Source organism: Leptinotarsa decemlineata, unplaced genomic scaffold, assembly GCF_025532065.1.
Source record: "Leptinotarsa decemlineata unplaced genomic scaffold, Ldec_3_MD MMD2_tig00000576_RagTag_RagTag, whole genome shotgun sequence".
NCBI lineage: Eukaryota > Metazoa > Arthropoda > Insecta > Coleoptera > Chrysomelidae > Leptinotarsa > Leptinotarsa decemlineata.
In genome coordinates this window covers 133,091-157,392 of record NW_027412551.1, presented here as the reverse complement: position 1 = coordinate 157,392, position 24,302 = coordinate 133,091, and the positions used below count along the sequence as shown (strand labels likewise).

At 33.3% G+C, this 24,302-nt stretch overlaps 1 protein-coding gene across 1 annotated transcript in view; it reads right to left on the bottom strand.

Moving 5' to 3' along the window:
• The window catches only part of LOC111502935 (uncharacterized), a 53,606-nt gene extending 33,197 nt beyond the window's left edge, over nt 1-20,409 (bottom strand). Inside the window, exons 1-2 of the mRNA XM_023157120.2 lie at nt 20,223-20,409; nt 4,619-4,804 (exon numbers count right to left, since the gene is read on the bottom strand). Of these exons, the coding sequence (XP_023012888.1) occupies nt 4,619-4,802 (184 nt within the window). The 5' untranslated portion in view covers nt 4,803-4,804; nt 20,223-20,409. The remainder of the gene's footprint in view (nt 1-4,618; nt 4,805-20,222) is intronic.
• Nucleotides 20,410-24,302: the final 3,893 nt, after the last annotated feature.

The window sequence follows — 24,302 nt, the reverse complement described above, 5'->3', positions numbered from 1 at the left end:
TTTAATTCAAGAGTTTTTCAAATTCACTTCGAAAAGTATTCAAATTGATGTTTCAAATGTTGGGTTTTAATTTTAGAAGGGATTTGTTTCTAATTCACATATTGGCAACATCCCCTATTTCAAGTTGAAATAATTTATACGTACTTAGATATTCTACTTTAAAAAAAAGGAAAATTGTCTTTATAAATCAACAATTAGGGCAAAATATAAATTATAGTTCAATACCACCTCCACACGACAGATAAACAACATGCTTGTTTTGTTATTTATTTATATAGAGGAAGATAGCTTAGGTGTACAAAATGTCATATGTCACAGAATGTCTCGGAACTCGGAACATAAGTAAACAGAACAGCGCGCAACAGCATCTTTGTTTGTCTCATACAGGTAACAGATTCATTGTCCTTTATTAGCTATAACCGATGTTGCCAAATAGTGAAATAGAAACGAATCCTTTTAAATCTTGAATGCATTATTTCATTCCTTTTTTTAAGTATTTAAATAATTTTTTAAAGAAAAAGGTTGAAATGTTCAAAATGCGTTGTTTTAGAGCTATTTTATGAAAACTACTTGATTTTTGTCAGGGGAAACATTCCCCATTGGCATCATCCTCGCGGTGCATACTATACTTTTTCTACAACTGACCGTAGAAAGGAATGTACAATATATTTGTGTGAGATCATAGTTTTGGATAATGAACTCATTCACTCAATCAGTCAGTTTCTTGATAGTTATCACTCATTTTGAATTTTCACGAGATACTTATAATTAAAACAGGTGGTTGTTGATTCCCGGATATAACTAGATTCATTACCAACCCATAACTGTTGAACAATAAATTCACTGAAAATATAATTTTTATTTCGATTTTATAGAGATTTTGGAGAATTAAAGGTACTCATAAGATAATACTTATCAGAGTAAATGTTACATATCTCAATTAAAAAAAATTTCTTATGGAAGTGACCGCCATAAATTTAGAATACACGTGTATTCTAAATGAGTTATTACCTACTTGCTGTGAAACACGTAATAAATAATTTGAAATGGAGGGAGTAGAAAACATATTTCAAAGAATCTGTAAATTTAAGCGATTGCTAGACATTTTGCTATGCTTCATTTTTGAAAGAAGTTGCTAAAAATTTTCATTGAATAAAGATGAAACATTATTTGTTTATTAATATTCCAGAAATGTATATATAACACCTAAATAAGTGTAATTTGAGAGGGTTTATAAAACATTTATGATTTCAATTAAATTATAACGATTTCGCCCCAATATTAAACATCTTTTGAGTTGCATAGAGCAAATTTCAAAATAGGAACTAGGAGTTTGGGACAACTCACTTTAAAAATCTTATTATGCTCTTTGGATTCTGCTATTACTTAGTTTAGTTTTTTACAGAATATTCAAATGAAAAACTCTTGGAAGACTCCTAATCAAAAATATAAGTGTTTTTTATTGTTGATCAACATCATCTAATAGAACGAGTTATTTCTCTTTCTGAATCTGCTGAATGGAATGGTGTTGTTTTTCATTTTACATCAGTCACATATTCCTCTAAAAAACAGTCTGAAGATTTGAGATCAGGTGGTCGTGCTGGCGATTATATCGATCTTCGTCTTCGTACCAACCGATTCGTGAACATTAAGTTGAAGTACTAACGGACATTGTTTCGCTAATGTAGAAGTATGTCACAGTTGTTGGAACTTGTGGGTTTGCATGACCAAATTGTAACCACTTAGACCACAAGTGTACTTGTGCAAATGATGTCGTTTGTTATTTTCACTTGTTTGAAAAATACGTATCAATTTATATAAATACTTTCGATTTTCCTGCTGCTTTTTTCATCAAAATTATTTGTTCTAATCAGAATTATGTTTTCAAAACTTGAACAATTCGATATATAATCGCAACAACCAACAATTTTCCTAATTGATTTGATTGAAATCGAATGGGACGTTACCGGTGGTAATTGCTAGTTGAAACAAAATTGATGGTTTCTAACATAATATTGAAATACTTTTTATGTCATTATTTTCCAGTTATATTACAAAACATACGTCTCTCACCATCTTGTAGCTCATATATTGAGCTCGTACTACACTGATGCACTTGAAGTTTTATTTGTGATAGATATTTCGAAATTGCAAACTAATTTTGCTTACTTTCTGTCACGTTTTTATAATAACTTCATCGGAGGTACAAAAATGTAGAATTATCGTTATTTTCGTGCTGGTTTTTATGCAAAAGTTGAATTTTCATGATTGGTTGTACATAGTGAACCAAATTGAACACTTTTACAAAAAAAATCATGTTTTCAAACTGAATAGATGAAATCAGATGGCTGTGTCTGAGGAGCAAATTTTATGGCAAACTTATTGATGAAAACCACATATCGATATCTATCATCGTTTCTGAATTACAGCCTGTTTTTCGAAAATGCACATTTTCGAAAAGTTGTTGTATCTTTTCTCCTGCCTGAAAAGGTTCCTGTCTGTATATTCCTGCATATTTCAATAGATCTCAACATTATATTTCCAAAAATGTAGCACACTTGATGTTTTGCTAGAGTAATCTTTGAAAAACATAGCTTTTAGGTTTTTTCTTGTAAACTTTGAAACACACACTTTGATCAAGCAGGCTTTGGACGATGCGGCGATAAAAGAAAATGCAGATATTCACAGGTAGCTGTCGAATTTTGATTTAAGTAGTAAATACGCTATGCAGTTAGTGGTTTTTGTTCAATTCTCAAACACATTGGCAATAAAGTATGAGAATTATAATGATAGTCCGTGTAAAATGCAGAAGCATTTGTATCACGAGAGGTATCCAGTGATAAAATAACCTTTTAGACACAATCTAATTGATAGAATATCAACAGATGTACCAAGAACCAACGTTAGCAGAATTTCTAAAAAACACAAATCCAAGTCATACAGGACCAGCAAAGTTCATCCACTGAGACCAGGAGATTTTGGACGCTGCATGGCTTTTGTCAGTGATTTCCTGGAAAGTTGTAACCATGCAAGTGGGTAATTTTTTGTTGAATTGTTTTTGAACATACGAAGCTCAACTAAGTGCCAGCAATTTCAACCGCTACAATTCTTTTACTTGGGCACTACAAAATTCTCGTTCTATTGTGGAGCAGAGGAGTCAAAGAAGATTTGATGTGTGGGTAGATGTTTTCAGGTGTAGAATCATAATCATCGGCACACATAAAATGGCACACTCACATCTCAGAGATACTTAGAAATTCTAGGGCAAAATATCGAACCTCTTGTTGATGAATTGCAACAAATGGAGCTTAGAAAAATATATTTTCAATAAGACGGGGTTTCGCCTCACAACACTGCAAATGTTGGTAATAATTGGATGGTTACCCAAGAATCCAACCGTTAGCCAGCTAGGTCACCGGACTTATACCTTTGGATGAGGTTGAAAGATCTTATTTTCAAACTGCCGACCAATTCTGAATACGAATTGGAAGAGGTAGTGATGCAAACTTTTGCTTTTCTCACTCCTATTGAACTAATCAATTTAGACAAAAACGTTAAGTATATAGGAGGAGCTGGTTGATATTGCAAACACTTTTTCTAAAGAAATATATTGCATTCCTAATCGTTATTATGAAACTATGCGTTTCAATTACTGCTGAGAAAAGCTTCCTCAACATTTGATAGCGTCTACTGAACAATTTCCTTCTGTTTTTTCGCCGCGTTCTCCAAAGCCTACTTGATGAAATTGTGTGTTTCAAAGTCTACATGAAAATGCGAAAAACTCTGTTTTTCAAAGATGATTCCAGCAAAACATCAAGTTTGCTACATTTTTTGTGAAGGTAATTTTAAGCTCTATTGAAATATGCAAGAATATACAAGGTGTTTCATTAAAAAATAGTTTTTCGCCAATAACATCAGTGAACAGGGAATTTTTGACAAGAAAAAAGTTACAGAAACTTTTCGAAAATAAACATTTTCGAAAAACATTCTGTAAGTCAGAAACTTTGACAGATATCGATATGCAATTTTCACCATTGAGTTTGTCATAAAATCTGACCATCAGACACAGTTATCAATTTTTATCTATCTGGTTTAAAAACACAAGTTTCCGTTTGAAACTGTCCAATTTGGCCCACTCTGTATAAATCTATTATCTAGAATCTTCTTTAAGGTGTGAATATAATACTTTTCATCAACATACTCGAAGAACTTTCTGGAACTTCCAAATCTACGTCCAAATCTACGTATCTTCTTTCAGTGAAGCTCAATCAGTAATCTTTTCAACAGACAAAAAGTTGAAAATACACAAAATCATTAGTTACTTCCACTACCAACTGTACCCACACCTGAATGTAAAACCCTGCAACTTTTCGTTTTGATTCGGTTATTAACAAGTTTGATAAAAATTTCAGAGATAATAAACGAACACCCATGCTATTGAAGAAATATGGGGAGTAGCTGAGAGTGGAATTATTATACGAATTTCCTGGTGAAACGCAATGTAGGAAACTCCATTTACGACCAATTAAAAAACCAATGGCCTTTGTCAAGTCATGAAACTTGATTCTGCAAAATGATTACAGATAATTTAATAAATTTTTATGTTTTTTCAACTTACGTGCTTTCTGTATATTATTGACGCTCACGTCTAATACTTCTTCTTGAAGATCATCCGCTACCAAAGGAGGCATCTCCGCCGAAGGTTCTGAGGGTGATATAATTCTAACTGCATTGCCATTGGATACATCGGCATGACCATTGAGTGGTTCAACAGGAAAGTTTTTTGCAGCATTGCAACCCATATCTGAAAAATTGTTCAATGTAATATAATTCGTGACAACATATTCACAGCAGTTCAAAAAACAACTGATTTTGCTATTGAACTAGAAAATCATTCGAAACATATTTTATCGACCGCTTTATGTAACCAATGAATAACTAACTGTCTGGTCTAATTTTAAATCACAAGCAAAATATTTTTCATGACATACAGGGTGTTCATTGAACATGACACAAACATTCAAGAAACTATTCCTTGGACTATTCTAAGGACATTTTGTCCTTTAATGATCTTTGATAGAATGCTTCGTTTCGAAGCTACGGAGCGAAAAAGAATTTCGACAATAACAATTTATTACCAAAAATTACATGTAATGTTTCTCTATCTACAAGAACTGTTGAAAATGACTACCCCCTGCTCGGATGCAAGAATCCAATATTCTCCTCATCGACTCCCGAACTCTTCCAAAAACCCCTCTATAGATACTTCTATAGATACTTCCACGGGAAGTGTTCAAGTGACTTGGCACATTTGATTCCACCAGGAGCGGTACATATCAGAAATACGCGACAGACTGTGACTGATTATCGTTTCGAGGTTCGACTCAGTACACCTCGAACATTACTGTTTGAGAACCCTTTCATTTGGAGAACGGCGTTTAAATGGAATATACTACTTGAGAACGTTTTTCCAAATAATCTCCAGTGATTCAAATCCAATGTGAATCACTATTTCCCAGAGGCATCGCTCTAAGAACGCTTGAGGATTTTTCTGTAGTGCGTTTCTGATTGCGTTACAGCCAGCAAATTGAATGTGCGCAGCCGTTTGTAGTAATCGGAATGTTGTTGATAGGTACCAATAGAATTGTTATATTTTCTATTACTTGGTAGGTCCAGTATAGTACGCTGTACTTTTATTTTGGCTACGTTAATAATTTTGAAATCACCGAAATTGTTATTGTCAAATTTTCGAATCAAAGCGTCCTATCTAAAATCATCAAAAGACAAAATATCCTCAGAATAGTCCCTCAATTTCTTTCCGCATGTTTAATGAACACCCTGTATCTTTTTTGTCGATTAATGTTTTCGCTACTTGACAAAATTTGTTGATAAATACATTAAGAAAAGCTTCTGCATATCCGTACACAACCATTTTTGTAGAAAATTTTATTTCGATTAATGTTATATATCTACATATAGAGCCAATGAAAGAAGAACATTTGTTCGACGTATCGTATTTGACATTCAAAAAACTCTTGTACATATTATTCCCCCACCCGGAAAGGTAGGATTCAACCATGAAATCGCAAATGGAATTAGGATTCATAAATTCCAGCGCACACGTTTTACTTTTCAGGATAAAATATGTGAACTTGGCGGAGTGAGCGTGGGTTTTCATCAGATCAGTACCCACAAATATGACAACTAATATTTTGTTAAAAAGAAAATCACTCATCTGAAAGACAGATATTTTCAACAACAAATTTATCCATTCATCAAATGATTCGCAAACTTGCAAACGAGTGAATTGTTTTAGAATTTCAAAATTCGCCTGCACTTATACTTCATGCAGGAGACTGTAATTGGCTTACTACTTGATACTGATACTGAAGGGGTATAAATTTTCGTAAGTTTTTTTCCACCGTTTCATTTTTGCTTCCAATCCCGTTTTTCTAAATGAATTTAATGAAGTATTACTGGTTTGAATATTTATTAAGGGTTTTTTCCATTAAACAACAGTGCTGTAATACTGATGTACCTACCGTTTCCATGGAAACGTTCAATACTCAAACTGTTAAAATAATGTATCGAAACAATCTCGGTCAAAAAAGATGCTAATGAGGTAGTAAGACAAGTTTCTTATTCCGAAACTTCGAAGTACGTTATTGTGGATGATAGAGTTCCATATCAGTGACATTTCATATTTTGATTCTCCCATATATGTTTTTTCACTACTTACTAACGTTACTCCAGTTTTGTCCTATGAAGACATTTTCAAAAGGTTATTGTATTCGTTGTCCTTATAGAACAACGAATACAATAGAAAGTTTCATTTCTCATCTTTCATGATGATCTCCTACCACATAGTGATGACTACATCCATCAATTTATATTGTGTAGTGTTCCTATGAATGATATCTGATTCAATTCCATAACGAATGTTTGGATAAGAAACTGAATGGAAAAAAGTGATTTTTGTATAATCAAATATTCGTGTAATTCAATATTCATGTTGAACTAATTGTTCCTGATGAAGAAAGGGGGATTTCTTCTTTAATTTGAATCTGAAAGTAACTTCTGGGCATGATCTACACATCTTTCAGACGTAGATAGTGAAATATGATCTCAGTTGATGATAAGTGCTTGGAATGTAGAGCTCTGGGATGTTCCTACAATGGTCTACTCGATTCAAAGTTAACAGAACTGACAAAAATAACGTATAACTATAAATTTTATACTTGAAAACTTCAAAATATTTCAAATCAAGGACTAGTCAATCGAGTAACTTCATCATGTGAACTTTCGAAATTTTAGAATTGATCCAAATAATGTGCTGAATGTCCTGAAACACAATATTATATACCGAGTGACCCGGAACCAGTTTACCCTCGTGTATTTTCGTTGTTATTTTATATGGATGCTTCAAATTCGGTACAATAATTATCAAACCAAATATGACACTTTCGGTTTGACCGGAAGCGCATCCATTTTTTTTTCTTAATAACGATTTGGTATATAATCACTTCTTCAACGATATATCACAATCATACTTTCAATTAACAACCTGCGGATACAAGTGAGATTTTATAAAAATTACTTTTTGTATTCCACTCGTAACGAAACAGTTTCATGAATGTATGCTATGAAAGAGTGAACAATATCCTGTATTTAACAATAATTCATGACCAAACTTTTTACACAATGAGTTTTATACAAACTAATAATATCACAATTTCATTTTTCCCTCATTTTTCAACATCAATACATTAATTTCCTTTATATGCTAACTTTGGAATTTTGAGATTGGTTAGAAACTCCAATACACATTGAAGTACAAAACATGAAAAAACCTGCATATTTTTGTTTCCTATTTATTTTTTATGAAGATAATTTATATGATATACCTACATTTGTACTGAATCTTTCAGCTTCATCGCAATTGGCTATGATATTGAATTTCTTCTGAAGGCCTGGTATTATTTTTGAAACTGCAAAACAGAACGCAACAAAATATGTATTACGATAATTTTCCTACAAAATAGTAGACATTTGGAACATGTATAGTTTTCTAAATCAATTCAAAAGACATTGAACACCTATGACAGACTCAAATCAATCTAATCGTTCAAAATGTCGCCCGTTAACGTCATTGCATTTTTGTATTTTTTCGGAGCATGCCTGCATAACATTCACTAGTTGAGCCGGTGTTATTTCGTTGATGGCTCTCCTTACCCTGTCTTCAAATTCCTTGCGATTTTGAGGTATTTTATGAGCATAAACTCAATTCTTCAAGTGAGCCCAAACAAAAAATCAACTGGTGTGAGGTCTGCTGACCTTGGTGGCCAACGGACTGGACCATGAGTACCAATCCAATTGTCGTTGAAGGTTCTAGTGAGATGACCTGGTACGTTCGAATTATGTGAAGGATTCTTCATCTTCTTGGAAATACGTAACACGACGTGTCGCTAAGGGAATGTCTTCAATAAAATTTTGGATTTCATCATTCGAAATTTGTAGGTACTGTTCACCTGTTGGAGTTCCATCAAAAACAATTGGTCCCACTATTCTGGTTCCAAAAATTCCTAGCGAAACATTGAATCCGAATCTTTCCTGGTGTCTTCCCTCTCTGAACACATGCGGATTTTCTTGTGCCCAATAGTGTATATTATTTCTATTGAATTGATCATCGTTTGTAAAGCGTATAATCCAGTTACAATACAGAATCCTTCTCCGCGCATCATTTTCATACAAATATTGATGAATTTGATATTTCAATGGAAGATAGCGGTATTTTTTTCAAAATGTGTCTTGCTGTTTCTCTAGGCACCCCGGCCTCATATTCGATTTACCTCAATGATGTATTTGGATCAATTTCAACCGCTGCTAGAATAGTGATCACCGTATCTTCGCTTACAATAACATGTTCCCCCTCATAATTATTCCGTTCTTTCCTGAATTGTGACTCCATTATTGCAAAATAGTTTCTAATACTTGGTTGCGGATGGTTATGATATCTCTCCTGGTATAGACGCAAGGCTAAACAGGATTTGTTCCTTGCTTCTCCATGAATCAACAGCATATCAACTTTTTCAGTTTGGGAAAATCGGTAGTAGTTGTTTATTTCACAAATGATTATCTTAGACAATTCAGAACATTCGAAATGTCAACAGTTTGACGTAATCACAACGACAGAACAATTCAACGAATTTAATTCCATAGTCAAGTAACATTAAGTTGAAAGGTTCAATACAAATGTAGGTATACAATGGAAATCATTTTCATAAAAAATAAATAGAACACAAAAGTATGGAGGTTTATTCATGTATTGGAGTTTCTAACCAACTTTAAAAATTCCTGAGTTAGCATTTAGAAGAAATGATTGTATTGATGTTGATAAATGGAGAAAAACTAAAATTGCAAAAATAGTTAGTCTGCATAAAAATCATTGTATAAAAAGTTTGCCCATGAGTTATTGTTACTTACACAATATTGTTCAATCTTCCATAGCATACTTTCATGAAAATGTTCTGCTACGAAGGGGATACAAAAAGTATTTTTTTATAAAATCTCAATTATGTCGGCAGATTGGAGGTATGATTGTGACATATCATTGGGAAGGTAATTTTATATCAAATCGTAATTTAAAAAAAATACATACTTTCCATTTGAAATATAAAAATTGGATGCGCTTCCGTTCAAACTGGTAGTATCATTAAATATTATTAAATGTGGTTTGATACTTGACAAAATCTACAGTCATAACATTAAATTGAAATACCGAATTTGAAACATCCATATAAAATAACAATGAAGATACAGGGGGGTAAATAGGTTCCGGGTCACCCAGTATAATCAAGTTCTATTTCAACCGATGGATAACTCTTTAAAATTCTCGGAAACTTCGGGAAATCTACAATAACCACACTGCATCTGCAGATACAAAAATAATCTGCAACTAGTACAATGTACTAGTTGTAAATTCTAGATATTTTTTTGTTGAAAATATGGTTATATGGTATACGCGTGACAATCTGAAGATAATGAAAATCATATTTTTCGGCATATATTCTTTTTGAAAACAAATTTGCGATGCTTTCCCGCTGTATTCATATTCTTCTCGAAAATAAATTATCGTGATATCAAACCAAAGGAAATGATAATTGATTTCTTTTGAACGCTTCGATTAATCATTTTATACGTTTCGTAACTACTGGCATATCTACCGCAGGTCTGAAAATCGATGAAGAGGCTTCTAGTCAAAACAAAGTGCGTACACATTGTCCTTTTGTACCTCAGTTGGAATAGGGGGAAATCGATGTGGGTTTTGTCTGTTGAAGGTGATGAACTTTGCTTTCGTGGCATTGGAGACGTCCATACAAACATTATTTATTCATTGTACCGTGAAGAATTCAAAAAGTGTATGACCTACGTTAATCCTAGTTGTTATTTCTATATTGAATATTCATTTCTGAAAGTTTGTATAGCAATGCACTTGTTAGAACAGATATTTAAGCACCAATCAAATAAAAATTGAATATTCAAAAGTAGATTTAGAGTTATTATTTTTATTATGGAAGGTGAAAATATCACGTTTTGCTATAATGAAGCTTCCTCAAGCAGGACTGCTTGACAGGTTCCACTGTTTTGTGAAATTTTCATTATGAAAATTATAGCAATCAATATTTGTTTTCTATAATAGAAACGTTATCAGAATGCCAAAAACATAATTCACTTTCTTCCAATTTTATATAAAAGTGCTCCCCAAAAGTAAAAAAATGATTTTTATGAAATGGTTATGTTTTTTTTCTGATTGATTAGACCGTTACTTGACGAAGATTCATAGTAATTTCACAAACTACACCTAACGATTTGATCTTCACAAACTTTATTTGATAGCGAAACATGTCGTGATACTTCAAAAATAAAGTTTGTGAGGATCAAATCGTTAGATGTCGCTTGTGAAAATCTTTATGTGATGGAATTGGTCTATGAAAATCCATAACGAATTGGTTAAATGCTCAGACAAGTTTTTTAGATAATAATTTTTAACACTCCACTCAATGAAATATGTTGAAATTATGAATTGAGAAAACAACAAAATTCATGGGAGGTTTTGGAAAGTATTTTACTGGAATATTATTAAAGGAGATCATAACTACTGTCCGTTTTCAGCGTGAAATCGTCCTAATCTAATCTATTATTATTGGAGTGATTGAGCGAATTTCTTGACGCCTTCATATTTTCAGATTCATTAAAATGAAATTCACATTTGGAATAATTGCTTAGAATAGTCCATGGCGGGTAAATGTGATGATCTTCCCGACTATTCGATATGTCCCAGTTCACCAATCCTTCAATAAGGAATTATTTAACCGAGGTTTCCTTGAATGTATTAGTAGTACATAGAGATATGTTGTTCAGCTGAAATCAAATTCTACGAACGGATGCATTTAAATATTTAAATATTTTGCATTAGAAAATGACATCATAAGAAGTAGAAAGTGATACACCTCGAAAAATGTTCAGCTATTGTTCACAATTCAATGGCCGAATGATAAGAGAATTTATAAACTATACTAAAACCAATAATGATTGAGAGTAGAAGTAAGCCCAGTTGACAGCAAATCGGGGGCGTGCTTATTAATTTTTGAGGGGGTTGAGAATGAAAGAAAAATTCTTAGTACAATTAGTTAAAATATTCATACACATTTTTTATTTATTTCATTAAAACTTTGCAATATCGTAATTTACCTAATCGTTGTAGTCATTAGTAATAATCGTGTATTTATAGTAAGTACCAAATAAATTAACAATATTAAGCATGGGAATCTCAGTACCTGTTGGAGATACAACTTAGGTTAAATTAGGAAAAAGTTGTGTTCTTTAAAGCTTATTTACATGCCGTTTAGAAACTTGAAGAATTTTCATGGCCTGCTGAGATATTTGGGAAAAACGAGAATTTGACAATATCAATTTTATTTTTTTCTGACTTTATTTGAAAAAATATCAAAAAACGAATAACTCTTTTTCATTGGCACTTTTAAGGTACTACACGATGGTATTTTTAGATTTTATATCCGACGTTTCGTTTTCATGAAACCATCATCAACTTTATTTTTTTATATGACCCAAAACAAAAGTACACCCTGTATCTGATTCCATTTTTTATTACGAATTCAACGATGTATCACATGCCATTGTTTTCTTTTTAGTTTAAAGGAAAATTACATTTTTTCTATTTTCAAAAAAATCTTTAAGTAGGCGTTGCAAACGCAAATAACACAAAACGTTATTGTTACTGTTGTCGTTATTATTGTTTATTGTTGAATAGATAATATTGTGTTATTATCGTCGAATATGCCGGGTGAGCATTATAGCCATGAAGAAAAGTTTGACATGCTAACGTGATACATTTTGTGCCACAAAAATACTGTAAATACAGCAGCAATGTATCTTAATACATATCCAGAAAGAAAGCAGCCATGTAAGTCCATTTTCTTAGAGCTGGCTCGAAATTTAAAAGAATATGGTTCATTTAAAAAGCCTGTTTTATCTCGAAAAAAGGAATCTTCAGAAGAAGCCCAAAATAATGTTTTACAAGCAGTTGTTGAGAACCCTGAAATATCAACTAGGCAAATCGAAAATAATGTAGGAGTAGCCAAATCCACAGCTCAATTTATTTTGCGTAAAAATAGATATCACCCCTATAAATTTAGGATTTGCCAAGGACTTAAACCAGGGGATTTCGAACGGCGACGAAATTTTTGCGAATGGTATACACGCGCGTGTGAAGGAGATTATAATTTCCCTTCAAAAATAATATGGTCCGACGAAAGTATGGTCACTAATAATGGTATCTTCAACCGCCGCAATACGCATTACTGGGCTCAGCAAAATCCGCGTGTTAAGAAAATATCAAGATATCAAGAACGTTTTGGGTTTAATATGTGGTGTGCAATTTTAGGAACTAAAATACTAGGTCCGTTTTTTTACTATAATTCTTTGACCGCCGAACGATACCATCATTTATTGCAAAACTATGTAGAAGACTGTTTAGATAATTTACCTCTAGCACAGGTCAATAACTGTTGGTTTCAACAAGACGGTGCTCCTGCACATAATTCTAGACAAGTACGAGAGTATCTTTCGCAGCGATTTCCTGGAAGGTGGATTGGAACCTTTAGTGAAGTGTCTTGGCCAGCGCAATCCCCTGACTTAACTCCTCTGGACTTCTTCATATGGGGTTTTATTAAAAACCGGGTTTACCAACATTCTTTTGAAACTGAACAGCAGTTACGAGAATGTGTAACTGTCGCATTTAACAGTATTACACCAGAGATGTTACGTGATGTTTTAAGTTCTACAGTTAAAAGATCATACTTATGTTTGGAAAATAACGGAAACCTGTTTGAACATCTCCTTTGAATTAAATGAAAAATGCGTTAATTTCTTTGTTGTTTTCATTACTTTAAAAAAATCATTATTAACCTACTTAAAAATACATTTTAAAAATAGAAAAAATGCAATTTTCCCTTAAACTAAAAAGAAAACAATTGCATGTGTTACATCGTTGAATTCGTAATAAAAAATGGAATCAGATACAGGGTGTACTTTTTTTTCGGGCTATTTAAAAAAATAAAGTTGATGATGGTTTTTTGAAAACGAAACGTCGGATATGAAAACTAAAAATACCATCGTGTAGTACCTTGAAAGTGCCAATGAAAAAGTGTTATTCATTTTTTGATATCTTTTCAAATAAAGTCAGAAAAAAAATAAAATTGATATTGTCAAATTCTCGTTTTTCCCAAATATCTCAGCAGGCCATGAAAATTCTTCAAGTTCCTAAACGGCATGTAAATAAGCTTTAAAGAACACAACTTTTTCCTAATTTAACCTAAGCTGTATCTCCAATAGGTACTGAGATTCCCATGCTTAGGATCCTTATCTTGGACACACTGTATATATATATATATATATATATATATATATATATATATATATATATATATATATATATATATATATAACTTTTTTTCACTAGAAAATACAAATTACAAAATTTTGATAATACAATATAATATAAATGTAAATGTACAAATTTTCGTCTAATCTTCAACCTCAGATTCGTCACTGTTGCTACCGCTATCATCAAAGTGAATTATGATTGGTTCAATATTGTGTTCAATACGGTTGTCTACGTCCCACATTTTTTGTTCCTCTTTTAAAACATGCTGCATGCATTTCTTCCAGTCTTCTGCAGAAACAGTTCGAATAGCTTCTTGTAGGTGATGTTGCACGTCCACTAATTTAAATATTCTGTTTTCTCGTGCCACATATCCTTTTACTTGTGCCCAGATTAATTCTATTGGGTTTAACTCGCAGTGGTATGGTGGTAACCTTAAAACTGTAATTCCACGACTTACGCCATTTCATCCACTGCGAATTTTTTATATTTGTCTGTGTGTAATTTTGTTAGCTGAAGTAGTTCTGCCTTTAAACTATCTTTGTTATATTGGATGTTCTTATCAATTAACCATTCTTGAATTGCTGCTTTTTTCCATGATTGTTTCAGTAATGGTTCTAAATGTCGACTCTGGTATGGGGCATTGTCCATGACGATAACAGACCCAGGTTCCACAAGTTGAATGATGCCTTCAAACCATTTTTCAAACACCTCCGCATTCATCTCTTCATGATAGTCGCCTGTTTTCTCAGATTTAAATATTAATTCGCCATTTGGTAAAAATCCACTGTCGCTTCCTATATGCGTAACTATCAGACGACTACCTTTTCCAGATGGCTGTTTTAACCCAACTGACAAACCTTCAATAAAGGCTTGTCGTGCACTTGTTATATTACCATCCTGCCATACTTTTTTTACCGTATGTCCTTGGTTAACCTATGTCTCGTCCATGAAGTACAATTTTTTTTGAGCTTCCGAAATTCGTCAATTTTTCTTAGATAGTTTCTTCTCCATGCTATTATTTCTTGACGTTCAATGAGAATGCTTTTCCTGTCAACTTTTCCGTACGTAAATTTCATTTCGTGTACAAGTTTCCTAAAAGTTTCTTTACCCATTTTTGGGACCAATTCATGATCGCTAAGTGCCTCCAGAACTGTTTGTAGTGTGGGCAGCTCATTTCTGAGAAAGAAACTGTGAATAGTTCTGCGTATACTGGTTTTGGCTTCTTCATCAACTGTGATTTTTTTTCCGTCCGCTACTAGTTTTTGGCGTTTGTACGTCCCCATGAATTTCTGCTTCTCTTAGTATTTTGTAAATCGATGATTTTGGTACACCGGTATAATCAGAGCACATATCAACTAATTTATATTTTGTAATTGTGGAACTTAATGATGTAGAAATGCTTGGTTGGTTATTCGGAGGTACACACGTACAAATACAGCACATATGCACAAAGTCATCTTTTGGTGGCTGATGATCTCCTTCAAGACAGTGAAATACTCGCAGTACAATTTGAAATATCGTTGCGTACAGCGTTGCCACTAGTTGTAATAAATATGTGACACTATACAGAAAATGATGAATTTTAACTGATCAGTAATCAGGAAATATTTAAGTATTACTCATTACAAGCTCATTACTGATTTTTGTCATAAATAATACCTTTTAATCGTACTAGTATTGTGTATTATCTATAATTTGCCACAACCTACAACTCTACTACTTACTATATTTTGATTCTGCTATAAACTGGTAACGTAAAATTTAGATATGACAACGCGCTTTACTCTCAATCATTATTGGTTTTACTATAGGTTAGATATTGCACATCTATTTCTGTTTTGAAATCTGTTTTTCAGTTAACCAGCTGTCGCTTCCCTACGAACGAAAACTCTCAAAAGTCGAAACTTGTGCGAGCTAAGGACTAACGGGTTGAACGACAGGAAATGTAAATCGATCAACCGGCCTCGCGGCTTGAACCACCGATACACACAGCAGTCGATTGATTAAGTGGAGCAAATTACCCACGTCAACCAACCAGGCTACCGTCCCACTACCATTGCTGTACCAATTGCAGACTACTCAGGAGAAATTTATGCTTATAAATAAATATGTTTGAAAAACTGAAAAACACGCCTTTAAAGAACATCGAACTAAAGTTAAAAATTTATTTTTCTTCAAATGACCTTGAAACAATAACGAACGAAAAATAGTAGAATTATTGTGAAAAAAGCGACGGGCGGTTGATATACAAAAAATATAGCACAAAGCGCCCACGCTTTTTTCACAATAATACTAGTATTTTTCGTTCGTTATTGTTTTAAGCTTATTTGAAAGCGTGTTTTTTATACTATATTTATTTTTCATTTTTTAGTTTCGTACGCTATCAAATCGTGTTTTTTAGTCTTTTCAAACTATATTTATTTTATCTAAACGTTGGGATCAATCAGCCGTATATTGGTTAGAAAAATGACCATTGACATTTTCCGACTTCGGAGAGGGAGCCTGAAAATCTGCTACCAAGCGCAAGGCAGCAGGCGCTCAAAAGAGGGTTACAAATGACAGTAGGAGCGCGTGTTAATGAGATGTAGAAATACATGTAAAGTAAGTTCGAATTATATCAAGGCGGTTACGTGCAGCGCCATCTGCCCGCGAATAGATCAAGCAATGATGTAGATATATCAAGGAGATTACGTGCAGAGCCATCTGCCTGGAAATAAATCAAGCAAAAATGTCGATATATCAAGGAGGTTATGTACAGCGCTATCTGCCCGCGAATAGATCAAACAAGAAGAGGTACAAACAAACATACATACTTATAGGTGAAGCTAATAAAAGCGTGGTAATTAAAAAAAAAAGAGCCACAAAACTAAATTTTTTGACCTAGTAGGGTCAAATATGGATTGTTTGCACGAACATTTGAATGCTGATTATCAAGCTGGAATGCGATTTTTATTTTTAAACCCAGTCATCTCTAAAAATTTGGTTTCTATTTTTATTTCATTGAAATCATGAAAATATAACAGATCGAAGTCACTGAACGGAGTTGAACAAAAGTAAAAAACAGTGCAATCGTTTCTGTGATAATGTAATATTGCTACAAAAACTTCGAAAGTAACTGATGTTATATTGCCACTCTTGTTTCTTACTTTTCTTTGGTATATAACTCCAAGATCTGAAATTTGATAGAAAATCTGCTGATTATTCAAATTTTAGTCGGAATTTATGATTATTGACTAATTGAACTCTTCAGCAGTTTTATTAAACAGTAACTTTTTGGGGTGAACTTCTCAGTTTGCTTTCAATTAGCAGATTGTCTATTGATTTAGATTCTTTAGTTTTCCAGAATGTGGAAGATTATAGACCTTAAAAACGGTGAGAAACATTGACTTAGTTCTTCAAAAAAATTATTCTCAAATAATATTGTTACTCTAATTTGAAATTTTCTGTGAATTTTTGAGTATTCAATATAAAAAAATATTATCAATCGAGTCGTCATGAGAGGTAGGTATATGGATGATATATGCTCGAATGACAACTTGAAAAACGACCTATTTGAACACTTTTCAAAAAAACATCGTCAATAATTTTGTAGATGTAATAAATTCACCTTTAGAAAGCACTGTATATAACAATGAACTCCACCATTTCATCTGACCAGAATCTGTCATTGGCATTGCTTTAGACTTTGTCAAACAAAGATTGAACCCCTGGATGGCAAGAAGATTTATGGACTTTCGGCAGAATCTTCCAGGATTGGGGCCCTCCAAGGAATTTATTCACCCTTTGAAGTTGGATATCAGTAGAGATGAACTATGGTGTCTAACAGGCCTTCTTACAGGTACTGTCATTTGAATCCTCATATGCAGAGACTGGGACTGTCGGAAGACAGTGTGTGTCGCCTCTGTTTGGAAAATGATGGAACAGCAGAGAACATACTTTGTGCCTACCCCGCTGGGGATAGAATAAGATTTTTAAAGTTTGACAGAGCCGTACTCTTACCTTCTGACCTGAAAGACTACCCACCATACAAACTAATCAGCTTCGTTGGGAAGCTGGGTTTATTTGGTCCAGTGTGAATAGATGTAAGCGGTAGAAGGTTCAATAGACCCACTCACGTTGGACCTAACCTAACCTAATATAAACATGAACTCCATCAAAATAAAATGGTACAAACTTTAAAATTATGAAACTTCTGAAGTCTCTACTTTCAAAATTTTGTGATAGGCAATGAATATAGGAAGTGTTAGAACTACTGCCCTCATACATACATTTTATATCTGCCTTGATTTTACTTGAACATGTGCATCAATTCGGACTGTGAATGAAATTATGGTTATCATACTTTGAAACATAATATAACGAATTGAAGCAAGAAATTATTCGATCGTACTTCATCAACATCTATGATAATTTCATCGCATTGTTTTTAGCGATCATGAAATCATATTTCTTTTGTTGGAATGGAGGGATTTGTAGTTGCGTCAATAAGATAAATTGTATTCGAAAATTTTTCCTGAACTTCATTCAAGAAACGAATAACATTTCATCAACTCTATCTGCTATGATTGCTGAAGACCTAGTCCTATGTTATTTCATTTGAATGTCGACTAGGTCCACATAAAATTCCTTGCAAAGGATAAAACTGCATATACGTTCATTTTCCTGACAAAAACCAAGTTAATTAATTAAAGAAATTGAAATGCTAATTTCATATGGTGATCTGAAGAGCTCTCATTTATGAAAGAATATAGTTTTTCATCAATTAGTTGTGTCAGTTGTGTTGTTTGAATACCGAAGTCGAATTAACGAAATCTTTTCCTGAAATTCCTCAGGAATATCTCTAAATTTGTTTTTTTTTCAATAATTCGAAATCAGAAACATTTTGAAGCGGGGACAAAATTATCCATGTCGTTTGAAGGATACGTATGGTATTTTGAAACAACAACAGTACTTTAGATGTTGAATATGTTGAATAATCTTCACTGTAAAAAATTGGGACAAAATAATATTGAATGAAGTCAAGTAGGAAGTGATGCGGAATATTCAATTGTATTATCTACTCTAGATATCTTGATGTACTTGCTAAAGCAGAGGACATTGATGTTTCAGTTATATTTCTGTAGCACTTACTAATGAAGAAATAATATAACAGAGAGTTCACTTGCAAATCCAACAATGCAACAATGGAAATTTAAAGAGTGTGAAAAAGACTACTTCAAATTGATCAAAATGACGTAGCCTGCAGCACCTATAAACGTTCACAGCAAAATGTTATGCTTTTACAGAAAAAACAGATTCGTATCTATTGGCGAATCAATACTGACAAAAATTGATTTTTTATACAGGTCAGAACAGATTCAATACAGGAAAAAACTCAATTGTATTTGACTATTCACTATTCTATTTTAATATTTAAATCTATCACTTTCGAAATTTTACTTTCCACGATTGAACTCATGCCCCTCTGCCGATAAATGGTTTGCTAATATGGCATTACTCTTGACATTCAACAAACACCACTGAAGTTCGATTGCATGACAAAATCATTGTTAGTTATATTTGAACCAGCTAGTTAGTGTCTGGTTTATTCCAGTCATTCAATAAATCGCTGTCCGAAAAGCTGATTCGATTCCGATGACCGGACAATCGATTTTCAAAGCGTACCGTCCAACCGGAGCTAGGAATCGCAAGTTAAAAGATAAGACCTACATAATCTTCAGCTCACATAATTCCACCACAACTGAAGCATCGGTTATTATTCTAAACATTGACTCTTCAATGATTAGAAAACCGTACTTCTCAAATAAACGGGTTTCTAGCAGTACCGAACTATTCGATATTTTAGGATTACTAAAACATATTTCTGCTAATACTTACATTTCATATAAAGAGAATTCAACTGTCGTTACGCAAGAAACTACTAGAGGTAGAAAGTTTTGTATTTCATCAGTTCGGACTTCACTTGTCTAATATAATATATTGGCAAGTGAAGATATTCCCGTAAAAATGTGGCAAATGTTTCATGCGTATAACTTTTTGACACTGGTATATTTCTTCGGAGGCTACTGAAATGTTATCACAGTGTCACCAAGTCTAAAAACTTCTTTTGTAGAAAAATATACACATGCTCGAATACATTTTCGCAAATCTCTGATATAAAGAACCAAAAGATGTACAACAGGCGATTGGTACTCATTTGGAAAATGTTGGTAATCACTGTTATTAAAAGAAAAATGACAGAAAATTCAATTCTTACCAATTCCAGTTGTTGCGACACGAATTTCTACTCTTTTCTCTAACTATATTATTATGTATTTTAAAATGTCCTAACATAAAGTTCCGTTTCAGTTACTGAACTTGTTTCCGATTAACGTTTTCCACCAACTAGAACTGTATATTAGGGAGAAGAGTTTTATATGAGTTTCAACATACCGGCATAGATACACTTGTTGAAAACTATAATATATTCTCGGAACTTTTGAAGCGGTATTTATCACACACATGCGCCTAACATTTGTTTACATTCAAAGTTCCCTTTGAAATGATTACACATATAATTGATTGAAAAGCTCTAACAAGGACTTGAACTGCAGAGTCGTGACTATATTTACCAGGAAATTGCGTTGTCGTTATTGGAAAATTGAATGCTGGAAGTTTTGTTTTTATTACATGCTACATGAAATGAAAATCATTCTGTATGATTTGAGTATTCCGGTAATGATCGGTTTTAACCATTCTGACATACGAGTAGGTATGTTTTTATTAAGGAGAAATCATAACATATTCAGTTACATCGAAAATGATCCAATATACCGGATGTCCTCAAATATTAGAAAATAGAGTGGCGTAACTTAGATGACATTAAAATATCGTGTTATTCCCTGGAAAGTATTTTCAAGATGATGCGTCAAAAGTTATTTGAATTCTTTTCCAATTTGTTTCAGATTTATATTTCTGGATATGACAAATACAAATTCGGAAAGATATAAATCTTTATATTAGATCACATTAGCTACTAACATGTTAGTAGCTCACAATTTATGATTATTTTGAATTTTTTACCCAATGTTCAATATCGAAAGAGAAAATAATATTCAGATTTTCATCACTCACTACATTCTTGTGTTAGTTCTCATGCAGTGAAGATGTGATTGTGAAAGTTAAGTGAAGTGCTACTACCTTAGTCCAGAGGATTATCTCGTATTACCTGAAGGCGTGACGAGTCCCTGATTCTTCGAATCATACTCGTTCGATAGGGTTGACAGAGCCTAATCCGAAAGGCTAGGTACAACAAAACCACCGGACCAACGACTACCCAACTTCCAAATTACCTGGACCAATTCTCAGGAAATACTCAGGTCGTATGATTCTTTTTCAAAATGACGAGACACACGCGTCTCAACGCAAAAAAAAACCTATTCCATCTAACAACTCATCTCCCACGCTCTCAGCCTCCTCTCCCGAACGCGAAGAATCCCTTTCCAATGAGCTATCCTCTACCAGCAGACATGAAAGCCAGTCTCAAAAAATATTTAATATCAGGGAAATCCCCGATAACTACGCAAACCAAAAGGCCCTATACAACCTTCTAAGTACTAATGAGATCTTCAGGGGACACATTAGCGAGTTGAAGGTGAATTTCAATAAGACTGCCCTAATAAAAACCTCAGATTCTTCCAAAACTCCAGAAATATTGCAAAAGCTACTCAGAGAGAGAGAACAGGACACACCCCTATCAAGTCCTTAACACCGCAAAAATTGATTTCATCAAAATCTGGAGAATTTCCTTCAGAGCTACGAACCGCCCTACCTCTCTGATTCGCCGATAAGACGCATTACACCCATTGCCTCACCCATGGGGTAACCATTTTTGGACGCATTCACAGTGCAAAGCGTCCAACACAAATCCACTCCCCCCCATCCCCAAGTACTATAACATTTGCAGTTCAACAGGATATCTGGCAACAGAATGTCCTACACATCAAGTGAAATGTCCCCACTGTGGAGAGGCCCATCTCTCCACTAAATACAAGAAAACATCCACCCCAAAATGCCCCAACTGCAGCGGAGATCACCCCGCTTACTCACTTGAATGCCCTAAACGGCAAGAAATACCCCAGAACCCAAAAGAAATCGTTCCCATTACAGTTAAAAATCCTGCCGATATCACTCAGCAACTCGAAGATTCTCACGGATAAAGTATGATGAGCTGTTTTCTCGGGTTTCGCTCAGTGTTCTGTGTATTTTATCCCCATTAGGATTATTTTCACAACGTTTCGGCAAAGTCTCATTTGCCATCTTCTGGTTCGTCACGGGAGTTGAGTTTTTTATTTATCTTGGACCCGGATGTCACGCAGGTTGCTATAGCTGCTCCCGTGACGAAGTTGGGAGTTAGTCCTTGTAATCACAAGGTCTTCCAACGATGACACGAAATCGCAGTTGGCCCCTGATGCTGAATCCGCTTGCTTTGTTTGGCCCCTTTCTTGCAACCAAGTGTTGTCTATCCTTTACACTTGGCTGTACCATACTGACGAAGGCTAAATAGCCAGAAACACGTGTCTGCGGTTTGCCCACCTTCCTATGAGTGCTATGTCCAATAACCTTTATCCATTGATAATACCATCTCACTCAATATCCCTCTATCTTTCTTTTTATATATATATATATATATATATAAATATATATATATATATATATATATATATATATATATATATATATATATATACATTCTGATGGGGTACACTGAAGAATAGACTAGATGGTCAGGGGAAATATCAATATATATATATATATATATATATATATATATATATATATATATATATATATATATATATATATATATATATATATATATATATATATATATCCGTATAGCAGTTATATATAATATATATAATAGCCTTTATTGTCCAACAGTTTCCCATTTACAGGACAATATTAAAGAATAACAAAACATAAAATGGTGTGTATGAGTAAATTAATAATAATATTTAGTAGATTAAACAATAATTAAAATAACATATCAAAAATTAACGAAATATCGATATAACAATGCTGTTTAATTCTTCATCACCGAGATGAGTTACTTGATGGAACACGAATGAATGTCAATTCGATTGCTAATTTTATTGAATTCACTACACATTATATAAAGTGGAGATTTCAATTGCATATTTGTTCTTATTCTTGGAAGTTTGAAAGTTGCATGATTTCGAGAAAAATATGAAAGAACATTGATATTAATCAGGCTGAGCAGACTGGGAGAGTCAATAAGGCCATTCAAGATTTTATACAAAAATATAACAAATGCACAATTTCTTCTGCACTCTAAGCTGTCAATATTGACCCTCATGCATAATTCCTCATTGTTTGTTTCCCTTTCAGGATATGTACCATCTATTTTGAAGATGAGAAATTTCAAAAATCTTTTTTGAACGCCCTCAATGGCTGCTTTATGACACTCGTAAAAAGGGGACCAGACAATACTAGCATATTCAAGTTTTGATCGTATATTAGAAAAATACAGTAGTTTCAATGCTTTGATGTTGATGAAGTTTCTACAATGTCTCATTATGAAACCGTATGTCTTCAGTGCTTGGGAGACTTTTAAGGTTGTGTTTTCTATGAAATTCAAGTCTTTGTCAAAAATAACACCTAAATCCTTGATTTCGGTACATCGTTCTAATTGAGTATTCTCAACCTTGTAAGAATAGTGTATTGATGTAATTTTTCTAGTATAACTCAGAACTTTGCATTTTCTAACGTTAAGATATAACTTGTTAATATTGCACCAATTTTGAATATAATCCAGTTGTTTCTGCAGATTTAAGCAGTCATTCGTATCATTCACAATAAAAAAAATCTTCAAATCATCAGCAAAGCACAACCTTTCACATATTAAATTGTTACATAGATCATTCACAAATATTAAAAATAGAAGTGGTCCCAAATTTGATCCTTGAGGAACGCCAGATGATGCTAGGTAAATGTCGGAATTGAATCCGTTATATGAAACATACTGCTTTCTGTTTGATAAATAAGATTCTATAAAATCTCTTGCATTTTCAGTAAAGCCAATTGCACTTAATTTATTTAATAGAATGGTGTGATCCACTCTGTCGAATGCTTTTGCAAAATCTGTATAGATGACATCTACTTGACTATGGTCATCTAGCGCCTCTGCCATATATTGAGTGATAAATATCAGATTTGACACTGTTGAGCGATTATTGACAAATCCATGCTGATTTTGAGATATCATATTTCGGATTCAGGAATATATACGATTATACAAAATTATTTCAAAAACTTTTCAAAGTTACAGAGCAAT